At 40.7% G+C, this 18,217-nt stretch overlaps 1 protein-coding gene across 10 annotated transcripts in view; it reads left to right on the forward strand.

Moving 5' to 3' along the window:
• Ttc12 (tetratricopeptide repeat domain 12) overlaps positions 1-18,217 on the forward strand; it is an 89,056-nt gene that overhangs the window by 36,627 nt on the left and 34,212 nt on the right. For all 10 annotated transcript variants that reach the window (XM_087212380.1, XM_087212385.1, XM_087212388.1 and 7 more), the window contains 3 exons: positions 1,441-1,510; positions 10,543-10,631; positions 14,143-14,311. In XM_087212380.1, coding sequence (XP_087068506.1) covers positions 1,441-1,510; positions 10,543-10,631; positions 14,143-14,311 — 328 coding nt within the window. The remainder of the gene's footprint in view (positions 1-1,440; positions 1,511-10,542; positions 10,632-14,142; positions 14,312-18,217) is intronic.

The raw sequence follows: 18,217 nt of genomic DNA on the forward strand, positions 1-18,217 counted from the left end.
ACACTCCATATATGGTGAATGATTAAAAAAAAGTTTTACAACGAAAGATACATTTCCATTAGTTCCTCTCAAAATACTCCCCCTTACTTAGAACACACTTATCCCATCATTTCTGCCACTATCTGAGGCTATTCCTGTTATCTTCTTTAATGTCTTTAGTTGGACTGTCATGCCTGCCTCGATGGCCTGAGTTGATTCAAAATATTTACCTTTCATGGGCATTTTGACTTTGGGAAAGAGCCAGAAGTTGCTCAGTGCCAGATCAGTGAATGTGGGTGAGGACACACCGTTATGTTTTTATGAGCCTTCCTTTCTGCTGAACAGCATTCAGCAGTGACATTGACCATATTTTTGATCATACCTTGGGAAGGCACTAATGAGAGAGGATTTCCAGAACTGTTTCAGAAAGTAGAAAGAACAATGGGATAAGTGTGTTTGAAGGGAGGGGGCTTAATGACAATATATTTTTTACTGTAGTACACTTTTTAAAATTTAAACAGATATCATATTTTTGATCAGCCTTCTTAATATATATACCACACTCATTCACACAGAGCGCACATTTAACTCACAGAGCATTTTACTCACCTGTCAAATATATATGACATACCCACACCACATAGCTCACACACAGTAACACACCATATTTATATTGGTGTACATATTCTATACACACAGTTCTTACCCATGCTCCACACATCCCACACATATCCCACACATACTCCCTACACTCTCACATTCACCCCAAACATCCTGCACTCTCCCTGTAAAGAAATGGAAGGCAGAATTTTGCAGGATAAACTGTAAGATTCATCCAAATTACCCTTCATGGCTGTTTAGAATGTGAAAATAGTTTCCAAGGAACCATCAGCTCTCCTTCTGCTAATGAGAACCATATCATTTCCCTTTCACCCATTCTTGTGAACATTGATGCCAGGGCTTAAGCAGTTTTTGTTGCTCAGTGACAGAATGTAGTTTGTACAAATGGAAGGGGGCTCTGACTTCTCTTTAGTACACAATACAAGGTGCTCAAATATCCCCTCTAGCAGTGTTTTGGAGATTACAGGTTCCTCTCTGGAACCTGGAAAAGGCTTCAAAATAAATTATTTCAGCACAGACCTGAATGCCAATGTTTTCCAGTTAAGTTCCTGGTTAAGCAGTTCCTGGAGGCCCTCTAATGACTGCAAAGAGATGAGTGTGCCACTAACTCCAAGGCTACCCCAGCTCCACTCTCCTTCTCTAAGTAATCCCTCAAACTGAAGCCCTGAATGGCTGGTAACAATTGTGGTTTTCAGAATGTAAAGTATTTGTTTCTGACAAACTTAAAATTACTGACCTTGACCTTCCATATTGGAGTTCTCAATCACCTGACTGAGCTGCAGCTTGACAACAGCCACTCAGTTCATGAACCTGACATGGTTTCCTGTGAATTTGTTTCAGGCACAGAACAAACTTTATTCAGAACCCACAATGGATTCAGCATCATCAGTGACAATGAGGTTATAAGAAGGTAGGAATGTTTGGAAAGACAGCTCATGACAAGGCAAGGAAAGACACTAATTTCTTGTGAAGCCAGATCCTGATTGCACAAGTAGTGACACTGCCGTGTCCCAGTCCCATAGTCAGTGGACATGGCCCCTCTAGGACCATAATGCCATCATGTGAATACTCTCGAGCTTGGCACTTTGAGTTGTTTGAGTCATGTGCGGCTATCAGTTGGAGATTGAGAAACAGCAGTGTCAGGTAAAAGGGCCGAAGACCAAGACCAGACCAGGCCAGGCCACAACAAGCCTTTATTAGGGGAATAGATCTGCCGGGCTGTCTCTGAACAAAGGAGAGACAAAAGCAATATGGCTGGGGCAGGGAGAGTCTTTTATAGAGACTGGGGTGGGGTTTGTAGGGGCAGAGGTGGGGTTGAGTGAGGTAGTGACTAGGGAATGGAGGAGCCCATGATGTCACTAGGTGGTAGGAGGTGAGCGAGTATTAGGTTACTTCCTAGGTGGGAACAAGGGCATGCTGGGAAGAAGGGTTTATTCTTTGGTGGGAGCAACCATCTTGGCATGATGTCACACAGGGGAGGGGGCAAGGCACCATAGGAAGAGGGCAGCTACTATACCTAATAGCTGCTGAGGTGGTGGGAGACCTATCAAGCAGCTTGTCCCAGGCTTTCCCAGGCTCTTCAGAGTCCGGGAAATAATGGTTTCCCACAAGTTTTTGCAAGATTTTTGTTTGTTCTTTTTCTCTTTTGGAATTTGCTTCTCATATGCAGAAGTAGAATTGCCTGGGTTCTGGCTAATCCCACTTAGAATTTCTTTCTTTCTTTTTTTAAGAGTAGGAAAAATTTATTGGGAGAAAGAAAGCTTCTGCCTAAGAGAGATAGAAGGGGGAACGGAAAGTGGGTTGCCCCCCCCCCACAAAGATGTTTTATACAGCAAGGCCATGTGGTGAGGCAGGTACAAAGTGGGACGAAACTATAAGACCCAATGGAAATTTACAAGGTGGGGATGAGATGGGACAAAACCATGACCAACCAATAAAATTACAAATACAGTAACCCAGGTAATATTGATTAAATGGGAGTCAAATAGGGGAGCAAGTCCTGTAGCAAGCATACAAGGATTTTCAGTAACGGTGGGGTCAGGGATATTTCCTGGAGAGGCTGGGTTAAGACCTTGGCCCCCCCACCCAGGTGATTGACACCTACTTAGAATATCAGTCACTACTATTCATCCTAATGGGTGTGCTAATTTCCCTCCTTTTACAACACTGACCTTCAGTAAATGTGTCTTCACTGTCCTCCATGTTGGCTCCTTGTGGGCTGGCCCTGTCTAACTGCCTACTAGATATCTAATTAACTTACCTATATGCAATATTCCCCCTCTGAAGAAGTACCCCTAACTGCTGTGAGGGGGCAAAGGGTGAAGACTGTTCTGGCTACTTCTGGCTGAAGAGGGTCATAGTTGTCATCAGCAGTTAGAGTTACTCTACAGAGGGTCTATCTAAAGGCCCTCCATAGGTGCCAGTCATTGTTATCTTGGTAGCTGTATAGCTTTGAGTCTGGAGGAGACAAAGGCCAAACAAACAGTTAAGAATACATGGGCTAAATAATAAGGTCATCAGGACTGCTATGAATATAGCCAACAAAGGTTTCTACTGGGAGGAACTAGTAATAGCCTCCCACAAAGACGATAAGAAGGTCCAGGGGACTTAAGAATCCAACATAGAAGTCCTGTTGTATAGTTTAGCAGTTATGAGTTGTTTACAAGATCAATCTGGTGGATCCTGGAAAACCAATTCTAGCACATTTGTCATTGGTTCCATTTGTATGACTGCTTGGAGTTTGGCAGCCTCTAGGCAAGAATAAACAAAACTTTTAAGAAATTAGTGCATGTATAATCTAAGCATGAGCACACTAGAATGGAAGGGCAGATTGGGAAGAAAGTCACACTTAGAAATTGAAATAGTGATTGTAACCTGCTGGCTCTTATGGATTCTACCATAGGTTTTTCCTAATGATCCATAACTGTAGTCAGCTACTGGTGTAGCTAGAAACTGCCAGAAGGGGTCAGTGACTGGAGCCCCTTTTTATATCTAGCTTTATTACTATGGCATTATTTTATACCTCTTTTGGTTATTCTTTTCTGCTGGGTGTTTAAGACCAAGTTAAAGTGAGACCTGCATCAATCAGTATGAACCTCTTGCTATCTAACAAGGTCAGTTAAGTCTCCTCAGGCATTACTTTGGAACCATGCATAGAGCCTCTCAGCTCCTCTGTCAGTATCAGCCATCAGGATGGGTTATGGCCTTGCTTGACCATGTTTCTTTCAGTTAAAGTGTGGGAGATTTTTTTCCCTCTTGGTGACCCTCCTTTGGTACATGGTACATTTGTCCTCTAGTGCACAGCAATCTCCCTGCTCAGGAGGTTGAGTGACTTACCAAAGATGTAGGATCCTGTAGGAAAGTTTCCTTTATGTCGTGGATCTTTGTTGACCTTTAGGGGCCAGGGCCAAAATATTGGCTATCCACATAGCCCAGTGACCTTTCTAGTTTCGGTCTCCAAACTTTAGTTGTTGAACACCCAGAAGAGAAGATCAGTGACATAAGTATTTCAGTAGGAACAGTGAACTTAACTATTATAGTAAAGACATCAAGAACTTTTGAAGTATAAAGCACAGTTAGACGGCTGTTATTTTACCAACCATGATCATTTAGTTGAATCTCTGCAGAATGATAATAGACAACAGTTATATATTATAGAGAAACTTAAGATCGAGAGCTACACATAGTATTTTAGCAAGACAATCATGATGACATTTTCTTTGTAACACATGTCCATCTAAGTATGGAATAGTCTTTTCAAACACCTCCATCTGATCACAAGACATTAAATGACATAAAGAAAACTCTTATTTGTTATCCTTTAGTAGGATGCCATCTAAAGAGAACATACATATTGCCCTATAAATGTACCTTAGGAGTTCATAACGTTTAGCCTCCAATTTTAGTGTGTGACATTGTTTCAACTGTTTGGCAACTGAAGATCCCTAAGTGTGGTGACACATATAACATACATCACATAAGTTTTTAAGAAAACTATTATTTGACTGGTTTTCTCATGCTGGCTTCACAAGTACCTCTTATCACAAGTAGCTGGAGTGCAAGAGAAAGGCAGATACCTGAGTCAAAAAAGATCATTACCATAAACAATGTCCTAGGAGACTTGTACATTTGGAGGACATGAATATATGTACTATGAAATAACAGTATCAGTTACATGAAACCCTTTGTCCCTTAATTTTGTTTTGTACCAAGAACATTTAAAATAAAACCTTGTTTTCCCACAGAAAACTTAGACCATGACCAATGTATACATATCACAATGTGTTTAGCGATGTATTTCCCACAAGGCTATGGAAATTATTGCAGTCCCCTTTGTGAACAAATGCTAGAACAAATTTTTTCCAGGCAGCCACTCTTTTATTTACCAAGGGGAGTCCTGTCCTGCAGTTTTCCTAAGCCCAAGAGTTAATTATCTTAACAAATTTTTAGATGACCTATGAGAGCCAGATCGTAACAATTAACACATTATTTTTGACCAGTGAAACACTCCTGAGTTATTATATAGAGACAACAATATGTATTGTATTTGTAAAACTAGTTGACGTTATTTGGATAATCTGGCAACCTGGGGAAGCATGTCTTTAGTGACATTTACCTATAGTTACAGGCAAACATCTTAAAAAACCCAAAATGCAAAAAGAAAAAAACTCAAACACAACAGCTGTACATGTTGTGACAAATTGAACAGACAGACAGACACACATATAAGACAACTTTTTTATAAACCAGAGTGCACTCAAATGTATTTGGCCAAGTTGAATTATAATAACTTTTATAATTTTTAGGTTTATAATTATAAAAAAGACTAGTCAGGAATTTGTAGATCAATTAACAGAGATCTCTTGTAATAAGAATCAAAAGGAATAAAAATCTTCTACACCTGTGAAAGCAAAGACCATTTTAAGATGGGCTGGCCCTAAGCTGATAGTTTATCTGACTGGAATATCCAGCTACACAGGCTTCTCATGGTTGCTTTTATAGCCACAGTTGTTTAATAGCCACGTGAAATTGTTCCCTCTAAAGGGACAAAATGTTAGAGGTAATTTTAACTATCTCCAGTGGGGTGCGCTCGGGCCAGGTTTGGGTATAAAAGAGACTAGGTGACACTGTTTGGAGCTAAGTATGAATTCCAAGTAGTGAGGGAAGAAGGGCTGCCAAGGCTCCAAACCTGCTGCACTGCAGATGTCTACCTACGACAGTTTTGTGGGGTTTTTTCATTTTGAAAAGAAACAAAGGAAAAGAAAGCATCCATCTATCCTTTTTGTTCTGTGCCCAATCTAAGGTGTCCCTTAGACTTTATCTCATCCAGTGCCAGTGGTGGCTGTCTAGAGGAGCAAGGAAGTGGCCTGAGCCAGGTTAGCTGTTTTTACCATTCTCTAATTTTGCCTGAGGGCTGAAAGACAGATAAATCTGTCTTTTACATTTATTTCTTGAGAGTTTCAGGATTAAACCCAGACCAATTTTCTATATGGCCCAGAGATAAATGAAGGTCAGCTTTACTCTGGAAGAATTCCAGGGAGGGGAAACTCACCATTCTGGAAGCTTTGTCTTAAAATCCAGCAGCCACAGAAGAGGGGAGTGCCTTGAATCAAACTGTGTTATTTCTCAAAGGCAGGGCAGTGGAGAAGGGACAGAAGAGTGTCATTAAGTATGGCATAAGAACTAAATCTTAACCATCTCAGGTATAGAAGGACAATTAAAATCAGGAGCTTTTCCAGGGTGGATCTGCAATCCTTAGCAAAACATGTCTCCAGAGACAAAAGCTATGATTGACTCCAGCTGAATTGCCATGCAGAAAATCAAACCAATAATCAAAGAACATGAATGGCTGCTTTTTGCCTCTTGAAAGAGGATGAAAGTGTTCTAACTATATTGTTTAGGGCTTTTGTTTTTAAATAAATTATTTTGAAACTATAATATCTAATTTATGACTTAAATACCCTACAGGCTGTTGAGCAGCTCCCTGATCTTGTATAAACACTCCCAAAGCCATGTTTTACCTATTATTAACATACAAACTGAGACAGTGTCCTGTAGGCAGGCATGCAGAAGTGCTTGTTTGAGCTTCTGGAATGCAATCTGGGAACTAGGTTCCCAGGTTAAAATATGGCTGTCTTTTGGGTTTTTTATAAGCTAACAGAGGGGTCACACAATCTCACTATATCTTGTTATCTGAAGGCCACAAAACCCTGTAATTTCTAGAAATCTCCTTAGCTGTTTTAGAGTCTTGGGCTGTGGAAAGGAAGGAATTCATTTAATTCTTTCTTACTGTAGTCTTTGGGTTCCCTTAGATATAATAAGGCCTAACTATTTTACCTCAAGGCTGCAAAGTTGTGCCTTAGATCTAGAAATATTATAACCCCCATCTGTTAGAAAATTCAACAGAGCAGATGTCTTGGCTAGAAAGCTCTTCCGATAGGACACATGACAGCATATCATCTACATATTGTAAGACTGACTTGGAAAAACCTATAGTATTTCCTTCTATCAAATCAGGATTTAGGGATGTCCTCATCTTTTTCCTGACAAATAGTTGACAATTTAAAATAATTGAAGGGCTTAGTTCTCATCTTTCTTAGACGTTCAAGAATACATGCCTGAAAATGTCTCCTATTTAATCTCATATCTGATTGGCCGGCCAGTGGGGGTCTTGTATAGGAACTGTTTATGTTCCAGTAGGACCCAGTTGTTCCCCTGGTTGCCTGTGTTTTGAGCTTCCAAAATTAAGATAATATTTGTCTCTGCATGTAGTAGCAGCTTGTAATACTACTTGTCTCATTAGAAATCAATGTTTAATTTAAGGGCAACATTACACCTTTCTAATCTATTCCATAGGTCTGAGTAAGTTCTTCAAAAGACCTCAATGTACATATCAGGATCATCTGAAAACTTTTTTAGGTCTCATTTAATCTATCTTAGAACACTGAGAGAAAAAGACACATGAACACAGGTAGTCCCATATTTGCCATTTACTTCCTGGAAGGGATATTGTCTTTGAGTTACCTCAACAACTTAGCTAAGGATGGATATAGCCGTCCTTTAATCCAATTAATCATAGAGATTATGGCTGGCCTAGATATTCCATCCTCAGCACCTGGTAGTTACGGTGAGGAGCAGCCTCAGGCTTAGAGGTGCTGAATGCCTTAAAGGTGAGGTGTCTCTCATTTTTCTAGGGCCCACATTTGCATTTGAACACAAGCAAAAAATACTTTTTAATGTAAAGAAAATCTCAACATAAGATGGTTTTGACCATTTTCTCTCTTTTACAGTATAATTCTAATTGTGAGATAGCATCGTAGTACTTTCCTCTGTGTACTTGGCTTTAGGAGGTAGGCACACCACTCACAGGTGTAGAGAAATGCTAAATTGTTCCTTAATACATTCCAAAGGAGTAAGAGGTTCAGATATGGAGTTCTAAACTGAAACAAGAGAAACAAATATGGCATCCCACAAATCTCTGCTTGATTCCTGTGCCCCCTGGGACATCCCCAGGGTGTCCCCCAAGGCTTATACCACTCCAGGATAGGTAGCTACCCTCTGGAGAGAGAACCAGAAAATAAAACTGGACTGGAATATCTACCCTTTACCAGCATGCAACCTTATCTTCATCAGGTAACACATATCCTTACTCCAGTAGGTACACTCAAAGCACAAGTTACAATTGACTTTAGCCATAATAATCATGTTTAGAGAATGAAGTATTGCTAGCAAACCAAGAGCTTTAAACCACTGCTTTCTAGTTCCTTGAAAGAGAGGGGAGAAAATAGGTCAACAGTCAAATTAGGGCACTTTTCCTCCAAAAGAAATCACCTCCAGAGATTGTTCAGAGAGTCTGCCCTGGGCCCTAGGGCAGAGAACGCTCTGAGAAATTTCTGTTGTCTATCCAGTCATTTAGGCAACTTTTATTAGCAAGACAAGGCTACTCCTTTAAGGTCCATTCTAAATTCACTAAGTATTTGAAACTACTAGGTTCTCCTCGTAACCACAATCTACCTAGTAAAGGCACTCTTATGGACTTCCCACATGTGTAGAAATGAAGAGAAAGGCTAACCAAAATAGTCCCATATTCTAGTTAGCATGTAAAAACACAAATACAAGTTACTGATTGTTATTTTCCCTAGTGTAAGACAAAACAGTTGTTTCGAGTTGCCTTAGTCTGACTTTCTGGAAGGAAGTACAGTCTGACTACAAGGGATTCTCAAATGAACTCCCAAAGAGTTGGAGGAAAGTTTAAGGGGAGTTTCTAACTCACTAGCAAGACAGAAAAAGTCCAAATAAAGCTCAAGCTGGTTAAACATCCAAAAATCACCATATAGCACTCTATAAGTCCACAACCTATCAGCAAAGGTATTTTTTACACACATAAATGATGAAGACCATGCCTGGGGTGGGGGGTGGGGGTGGGGGAGAAAAGGTTCAGGTACCTTTTAATCTATCAAAGATTCATTTTCTACAGTTGTCTAGAGGTCTTACTAGTAGTAGAGAAAGCAGTCCAAACCTGTAGCTCAACTCTTAACAGAGGCTTAAGAAAGGGCTCTGACAGCATCATTTCAGATCACTCTGAGACAGAGGATCTCTGGTGATCACTGACAGAGTTTCCCTTTCACCTCGCTGAGGAGTCCAGATAGGGACAAGATGTGGAGATTTTCTTCTGGTTACCTGGATGGGCTGTCGGAAGCTGTTTTCTTCTGAGGGATCTTTGGGTATCTGCCAGAGAGTAGCTCCAACCATGACCCCTCAGTTTCTGCTAGTTCCACACAATCAGAGATCTGTCTCCAAAAGGAACCCAATTGCTTATCGGGTCAACATTCCACCCACCATTGGTGTCAGTGGGAATGGGGATTCACCAGAAGGCAACTAGAGAAACCTGTCCTCTGTTTTGAGAGTGGCAGCTGCCCTAAAGGCAATTACCAGCTGGTAGACTAACCACTGTTTGGTATTCTATAAGGGACAGATAAAATCCTGAACTGTTTTTATCTGAGATGATTTCATAAGAGAACCATTTTACAACATTTTTAAGCAACTAAGTCCAAATGCAGCACATACAAAACAAGAATAACACATAGTATTAACAAGAGACAATGCAGAAGAAAAACAAGAAATTTGCAAACATTTAAAACACACAGCTTAAAATTAAGACACTTTTGAAACAAAAGCCAAAACAAAGGCCAGAATTTATGAAACAAAAACCAGAATCTATAAAACAAATAGCCAGAGCCTGTGAAACAAAAGCTACAACCTGTGAAGCAAAAAGACCAAAGTTAGAACCTATGGAACAAAAGCAAACTCTTACCTCTGACCAGTAATCTCGGTAGAAGACCTCCAAAATGATATAGGGGAAAGAGATATAACTCCCAAACCTGCTAGATATCCAAAACATGAGTTCATTTTCTCTAAAATCAAAGAATGAAATCTAGGAACAACGGAGGTTAAGAGTAGGAAAAATTTATTGAGAGCGAGAAAGCTTCTGCCTAAGAGAGACGGAAGGGGAACTGGAAAGTGGGTTGCTCCCCCACTTAGAACTTCATCTGGAGAAAATCCATGTGGTAGGAGGTGGTTTATTAAACTTATTTCTATTTTATTTTATATTTCAGTTGTGTACCTGGCGTGATTCCTGAGGCATAGGATTCTGATGTAGGTTAGAGTTGCCAGTACATATTTGAATGTCCAGTTATCACCATGGTTCCCAGCTCACCTCCCACCCTTTGGGTAACCTTCACTCTGCTCCCTCCAGCCTGTGAATTTAACCTGGTTCTCTTGGCTCTGTGATTGCCAGTCCTTTGATCCTGATGCCTTGTGATTCTGACTTGTAAATTACTTTGAAAAGTGGCATTTGGCAAGTCTAGGTATGAAATAAAACCCAGTGAAAAGAAAATCACTACTTATTTCCAGACTTTCCATTGTTCTCTGTGTCCATTGTAGGTGTCTCTCCATAGCAGAAAAAGATATGATTGAAGAGACAGTCTGTGTGACTGTTCTTAAGCTTTGGCAAGCAGTGTGCAGTGAGAACGGTAAGCCTACACTGTGACTGTTAATCACCAGTAATGAGCTATGAATGCTTGAGCTGAGTAGTTGAGCATGATTGTTCCCCTCAAAGCAAAGTCCTAGAAAGTTGGTTCTAGACACACACATACACACACACACAAACACACACATCTCCCTCCAAAAAGTGCATGGATCAAAACAAGGTCTACATTGCAGTTATGTCTCCTTCTGGGCCTTGGGTGGCTGGAGAGCAGCCCAGAAATTGTGGGCAAGGTAGCTGTAGTGTGATGAGTGGTCTCTCACATGGGCTTCTCTCTGCAGACTCATGATGTCTGCTCCTGTGCTGGAAATGGGGTGGACAGTGTTTCATTTCCTGTCTGCCTAAAACTCTTTTTGTTGAACACAGTACCCATTTCACCATCTTGAGCTGTAGGATTGTCAGCCAGCCAGTATTTTGAGACACTAATGGCTTTCTGATATTGACACAGTAAAATGCTGTAGGGAGTTTTATTTTCCATGTCAACTCTTAACTTTTTTCATGGTAGCAACTTCTGGAGTTCATTAAGCTCTTGCATAATCTTTCTTAATCTTCTCTGTGACTTCAGTGTAAAGATTTTAAGTATTTCCTTCATTTTTTTAAAAAAGTGTGTTTCATAGAAAAAGGTTTGACATGAAACATTAAAAATAGGAGTAATGATAGATGTGTGTCCTTTCCACAGTGCTAATTGGGAAGCCAGTGACGGAGCCTACAATTATAGTTCATATACTATAAAATGCTGAGTATAACACAATTGTTTTTATTTAGTAGAGTGGGAGAACCATGAATTTCATAAAATAAACTCTGGAAAACTGGACAATCAGCAGGCTTATTTCCTAAAGGGCAACTGCACAGAAGAATGATCTGAGTGCCTTGCTCTCCTGCACAGGACCAGCACTGTGTGTACAAAGCCTCCTGCAGAGGGGAGGAAGACAGGACTTGGTGCTGGCCTCTTCACTCTTTGCAAACCTGACACAGTCACCCACTGACTTTGCTTCCTGTAAACTTAGAGTTACACAATTTTAAACACTTGAAAAATATGGTCAGATACAACCTGGGATACACATGCTGTATCTCAGGCCCACGAAATCTTGATCTATCATAATTCAGTAAATACAAAGCATCTTTTAAAGAGGACAAGGGAATATTTTATGAACATGAAAATAGGCCAGGGATTAAGCTCAGTGGTCCCGCTGCTTGTCTGGCAAGCATAAGGACCCAAATTCAATCCTCGGTACCAAAAAAACAAAACAAAAACAAACAAACAAAAAAAGAACATGAAAATATATTGATGATGCATTGCTGAGTGGGAGAGAGAAGCCAATCACAGAGTAGTATGTGTAGTGTTTTTAATATTATTCTTACAGTGGGGTGAATAAAATAGCTTCTCAGGGAATGGCTCTACCTAGAGGAGGCACCAGAGAAGGGGACTTTTATTTTCCGCTTGGTACCATTTCTGTGTCGTCTGAATTATTTACAACAGGCTACTTTTCCAGTATAAGAAAAAATATAAAAATGGAAGAAAATCCTTTTCATTTGGAAGATCAATAGATCCTATTTGACATGGACAGGAGTAATTGTAGGGAAGTATATAATTGAGATATGCTCTTTGAATGAAAATGTAGTTATATGCGTGGGCTCGTCAGAACCTGCAGTCCTATGTCTTGACACTTTTAGGACTGGAAGAGCTCAGGTATGTGTCCTCTGTTTGACCACTCTGCAATATGTAGATGGGGGAAAAGCCCTGGGTAATGAGACCTGGGTGACAGGTTCCCTTCCCCCAAGATCTAGCTTGCTGTGCTTGATTTCACTGCTCAGTCCCATACTCCTGCTCTCAAGCACCTGTTGAGAATGTGAAGCAGGTGAAATAGGTTAAATCCAATGCTGCTGCCCTGGAAATAGCTCACAGTTTAGAAAGGAGGGTATGATTTATTAATGAATGTTCTCATGTGACACTCCAGTTTCCTAGAAAAAATTCAGATGATCATACTGGCCATTATATGAGGATTGGTAGTCTAATGATGCATACAATTAAGCTGATTTCTTTCCCTTTGCTCTCATTTCCAATATTACATACCAACAAGCCTTTTTTAAAATTTATTTAAAAAATTTTTTTAAACTTCATTTTATTGGTACATTTTAGATTTACAATATAATGACATTCATCATTGGAAATTTGTACCTTTACGTAATGTATCTTGGTTCTTATTTTTTTTCCCCATTTCGCTGACCTCCATTCAACCCCTCCACTCCCTATTTACAAAGACTTTGTTTCCATTTTTTCATTTTCTCATATTAATTCCATTCCCTTCTTTTCTTTCCCCTGCCCCTCCCACTCCCCACTCCCCTTTGCCCCTTTTCTTCCTATTTCACATTATCTATTATACCTTTTGCTCCTTATTTACACTTTCAGTTTCTCACACTAGAGAAACTATTCAGTATTTACATATATGTGTCCTATTTATTTCACTTAAGAGTGTCACCTCAATGTGCATCCATTTAGCTATAAATGTCTCTAATTTCTCATTCTTTATGGCTGAGTGGTGCTCCATTTTATTTTTTAAAAAACACTACATTTTCTTTATCCAGTCTCCAGTTGATGGGCATTTGGGCTGCTTCCAAGTTTTAGCTATTACAAATTGTGCTGCTATGAACATGGGGGCACATATATCACTGTGGTATGATTCTTTTAATTCTTTGGGAAATAGCTGGGTCAAATGGGACTTCCAGTTCTAGTTCTTTGAGGTACCTCCATACTGATTTCCACAGTGGTTGCACCAGTCTACAGTCCCACCAGCAGTGGAGCAGTGTTCCTCTTTCCTCACAGCCCTGCCAGCATTTGTTATTGGTTGATTTCATGATAGCAGCCATTTTTTCTGGGATGAGGTGGAATCTCAGCATTGTTTTCATTTGCATCTCTCAAATGACCAATGATGCTGAACATTTTTTCATATGTTTATTTGCTGTTTCTACTTTGTCTGAGAAATGTCTTCTTTTCAGATGCCCATTTTTGGATTGGGTCTTTCAATTTGCGAAGTCTGATTTTTTTAAGTTCTTTCTAGAACTTAAAGATAGATAGATAGATAGTAGACCTTGTCTGAGAAACAGCTGGTGAAAAATTTTTCCCACAGTGTAGGTTGTCTCTTCATGCTGTGGGTAGTTTCAGCAATGAGCCTTTTGATAATTATAACATTATAGTCAATTTCTTTGGACCAGTCCCTGTCTGGCCCAATCACATATTTACTTTTGGAATCCTCCTACCAACTCTAGTGGGTGAGTTATCATCCTCATTTTATTGATGAGGAAACTGAAGGGCACAGGAGCTAATAACTGGCCAAGGCCACTCCCCTGCTCAGTCAGATCCAATAGTCTGGATCTGGGGTCCTGCTCTTGCATGTCATATACTGCTTCTCAAATGAGTAGAGAAGAGCTGGTGGGAGGCAGAACTGGTTGAACTGCATTGGAACCTGTATAAGGCAGATGACAACTGTGTTTTGCAGAGGAAAACCAGCGTCTGCTTGTGCTGCACCCCAACATAGTGAGGCTGCTGCCCTCCCTCTTGACCTCCAAAGTCATGGCCATCCAGCAGCAGAGCCTAGCACTGCTGCTACAGGTCACTCAGACTGAGCATGGACGGAGCCTAGTCATCAGCCACCTTGACATGACCCGGTAAGACTCTGCTGGAAGGGTGTTTCTTACAACATCTTGAGTCATTCCTCATGGTCTGCCATTGGACTTTATGAAGGATCAAGAACAGAGGACCACCTCCTGTCTGAACTCAGTGCCATGGGTAGTTTCACTTTTGGACAGCTGGCATGTCTCCATCACACAAATACTGTAGACAGTGTCTGGGAAGTACTTCTGTAGTCAGATGTGAAACCAAGCCTTGAAATAGGTCACTTGCTTCTATCCTTTTAACCTTAGGCCTGGCCCCATCTTATTCTTGCCCTTTTGTTGCCTCTTTCATTCCTGCTTGAAGCAATACTATCTGATTTTGCATATCCTTAAACTCTTTCTGCAAAAAAGTAGGGTATAAATTAATAAATGAATGCTTTTGTGTGGAGATCTTTCCAAAGCTGAAGCATGCAGGAATATGATGCTCCTCTCTCTAAAGGAGACTTTCTAAAAAATTACCCACACCACGGTGATTCTGCCCATTTCTTTTCAGTTTATTTTTCTTTTATTTGTTTTCTTAGTTTACTGATTTACTTTATTAATTTTCATTTTATTTATCTTCCAATTTTAGGGCCCATCTCCCTCCTCATGTCTCTGATGATTTGAAAATAATGAAATTGCCATTTTTGAGATCAGAATGGTTGCATGTTATTCATCCTAATGGAATAATATCAATTATTACAGCCTGCTTTATAAATATTTCAGACATAACGTACAAACAAACACCTTTGCTCACTGTAATTTTGTTTTATCTCCTCTCATCTTGTGGAGTAGGCAAGGCCACTGTTATTACCCCATTTCACAGATGGGACAGGTGAAGCTGCAGCAAGTAAGGAGGGAATCTCACCCAGCTGCCTCCCTGCTGTGTGTTCTTTGGTATGCAGCTCCTACTCTCTGTTCCTAACAAGAGAAGGAGCCACACCTGCAGCCCTGTAGGATCTTTCTTAAACCAAGTTGAGCCCTCCCACTTGTTAAATTTGGTGTTGATTAGATGAAAATCACTGTGACCAAATACCTGAGAAAATCTGCATAGAGGAAGAAAGGTTTGTTTTGGCTCATGGCTTCAGAGGTTTCAGTGCATGGTGGGCTGGCTCCATTGATGTCAGCCTGTGACAAGGCAGAAACATCATGGTGGAAGGGTGTGGCAGAGGAAAGCTGCTCATCTTATGGCAGTGAGGAAGAAGAGAGAGGAGGAAAGAGCCAGAGAGAAAGGAAAGGACCTGGGATAAGGTATATTCTTCAAAGGCATGGCTCATTGACCTACTTCCTCTAACCAGGCCCTACCCACTAATACCTTATTCAGCTATGAACTCATCAGTGGATTAACTTATTAATGAGATTGGCAACTTCACGATTTTGTCACCTCTCTAGGCCCTACCTCTGAACATTGCAGTATTGGGAATCAAGACCCCAAAACATGAGTCTTTGGGGATACTTGATGTTTAAACTATAACAAGTGAGATTCGGTGTGTGCTAAAACAGAGTGGTCATTGGGCCTCAGCTGTGGCTCTCTTTGTTTCTCTACTCTACCGAATCCCAGCCTCACCAGCTCCCAACATAGGCTTTGGCAACCCACTGAAGCTGTTATCCAGGAAGATGTATAAGAGGAGTTAAATCCTCCAAATCCACATCACTTTTCTAATGATTCTGCAGTCATTTCCTTGGTACCTTCATCATGTGGGGGTTTTTTAAATTGGATTTTTGTCTCTGAGTAAATGTAGCTATAATTATCATAAGTGTTTTGCCCCCAAGCTATCTTTGAATTGCTTGAGTTTCAATTTGAATGTTTCCAGTGTCTTGAAGAATACGGTTTATGATCACCTCACATAGTACTGCCTACTCTCTTTGGACAGTCAGAGAAACTTCAGCTTATTACTTCTATGCCCACTAGTCTTGATAATGCCCATCTTCAGTCATACTGGAAGGAGGTGTAATGGATTCTCTGTAATGAAATGAGATGGTTGAAGCAGGACAGGCCAGCATCCAGTCCCATGACTCTTATCCTGGCACGCAGATCACATTCCTCCTGAAATGTTTCCCTTATATGAGAGCTTGAAGGGATGAATTGTGCTAGCAAGAACCAGCCAAGGGCCAGTGTCACTTTGTAGAAAGCATTGGGTTTTTAGATTCAGGATATCCTGAGCTTAACTCCTTTGCATGTCTCTTGCTCCTTATGTGACCTGGTAAAGCTACTCAGCCCAGTGTCTCATGGTTTTGGAGGGATGATGTGTCCATGTCAGTGAACATTTGAATAATGGACCAAATGGACCTTAAGCAAAATGGAGCCCAGCTTGCTTTTCTCATGTAGCAAGAAAAGATTAAACAGTAATTTGTGGCTTAAAAATGTCAAGGTCAAGGTCTTTGTCTTTCTCTTACCCTTCTCCTCATAGTCATACCTCCCCCCTTGCTGTAGCACCAAGCTGCACCTCTCTTATTTAAGATAGATCAGCACCAGTGGATCCATCCATTTTTATTAAGAAAAGCAACTGCATATGTCTCTTTGAATAGAATTTTGTCACATGCCACCCTTTATGGGGCAAATGGTCCCATCTTCTATAGTAGAGTCAGGCAGAATAGAAAGGAGTAGGAATATCTGTGGAGTTAGCTAGAACACAGTCTCTGGCAAGAAAAGCTACCAGTATGAGGCTTGCCACTTGGTATGGACTCAGCAATATTTTATAATCATTTTCTCTCTTCAGGGTACATTGTTCAGGGTCCTAAACTGAGGCAGTAGTGTACTTACTGATTATATGAAACCATTTCCAACCTGCAGCCACACAGAGGGACAGCTGCTTATTGATACAACCTACAATCTACCTCTGAGCAAGAGAAAGCAAGAGAAGCTAGAAAGAGACACACTGTCCTCTTTAGGTAAAAGGTGTGCTTAGTATGAGTATTTTTTCATATCATGAGAGAGCCTGCTTGCTTATGCTCACCAAGACAAAGCCAAGATGATCTCAGACTGTAGCCTCATTCACTGTGTTATTTGGATCCATTAGCATTCACCTTCAAGACCAAGAAAACAGACAAATTGATAGAGGAGGAGCCTGAACTAACTCTAAAACAAATTATTTCTGACACTGAGAACACTGGAGTACACTGATGAGAAAGTCAGGGAATTGCAGAAGCTTGGAATTACGTGAACTTTAGAGACCATCCAGCCCAGCCCACCCAGCATACATGGGTCTCTTTGTGACATCCTGTCACAGCCTGTGTGTGTGCCTCTCTGAGGAGGAACTAGTGCTTTCATTATATTTGTCTCTGTTTGATTTGGGATGGACACTAAAATAATTCATAGGCTGAGGGGTCTTTCCCCAGCTATTGAGGATATGGAGCTTACCTTTGAAGGCAGCCTATCCACATCTGAATCAGTACTAATTGGTAGAAGTCATCTCTTTACACTGAACACAGACTTCCTGCCCCACAGCATTCTGGTCCAGATTATTAAAGACCTATAGAATGCACCAAATCCTCCCATTTTCCAGTGTTTTAGGATCTAAAACATCAGTCTTTTCCAGGTTAAACACTCTGGTTCCCTTGACCATTCTTCAGGTAATGTGTCTTCCGAGTCCCTCCTAGAACTAGTTTCTAAGCAGATCCAGTACTCTGGAAGTGGGTAACCAGATGCCATACTCCCAAATAATCAGGCCAATGTGCTCTTTTCTGTCACTCACTTGACAGCCCTGTGGCTTTTGGTCCTCGTGACCACTACCCTTCTTGAAACTCTACAGTTGTGACTGTCCGCATGGATTCTTGGTCTGCTATCTCTCTCCTGGTTTTTTCCTCTTGGATTCCTTCACTAGTCCTCTTATCCTGCCAGTGTTCCAAATCAGAGGCTCCAGGATCCTACCCTTGACCCTCTTCTCCTCTATGGCTTTAAGAGACAGAATCTGAGTCCCT

The sequence above is a fragment of the Heterocephalus glaber genome, unplaced genomic scaffold, assembly GCF_053883595.1.
Source record: "Heterocephalus glaber isolate CG9 unplaced genomic scaffold, H.glaber_assembly_v1.0 deba00001429, whole genome shotgun sequence".
In the NCBI taxonomy this organism is placed as follows: Eukaryota; Metazoa; Chordata; class Mammalia; order Rodentia; family Bathyergidae; genus Heterocephalus; species Heterocephalus glaber.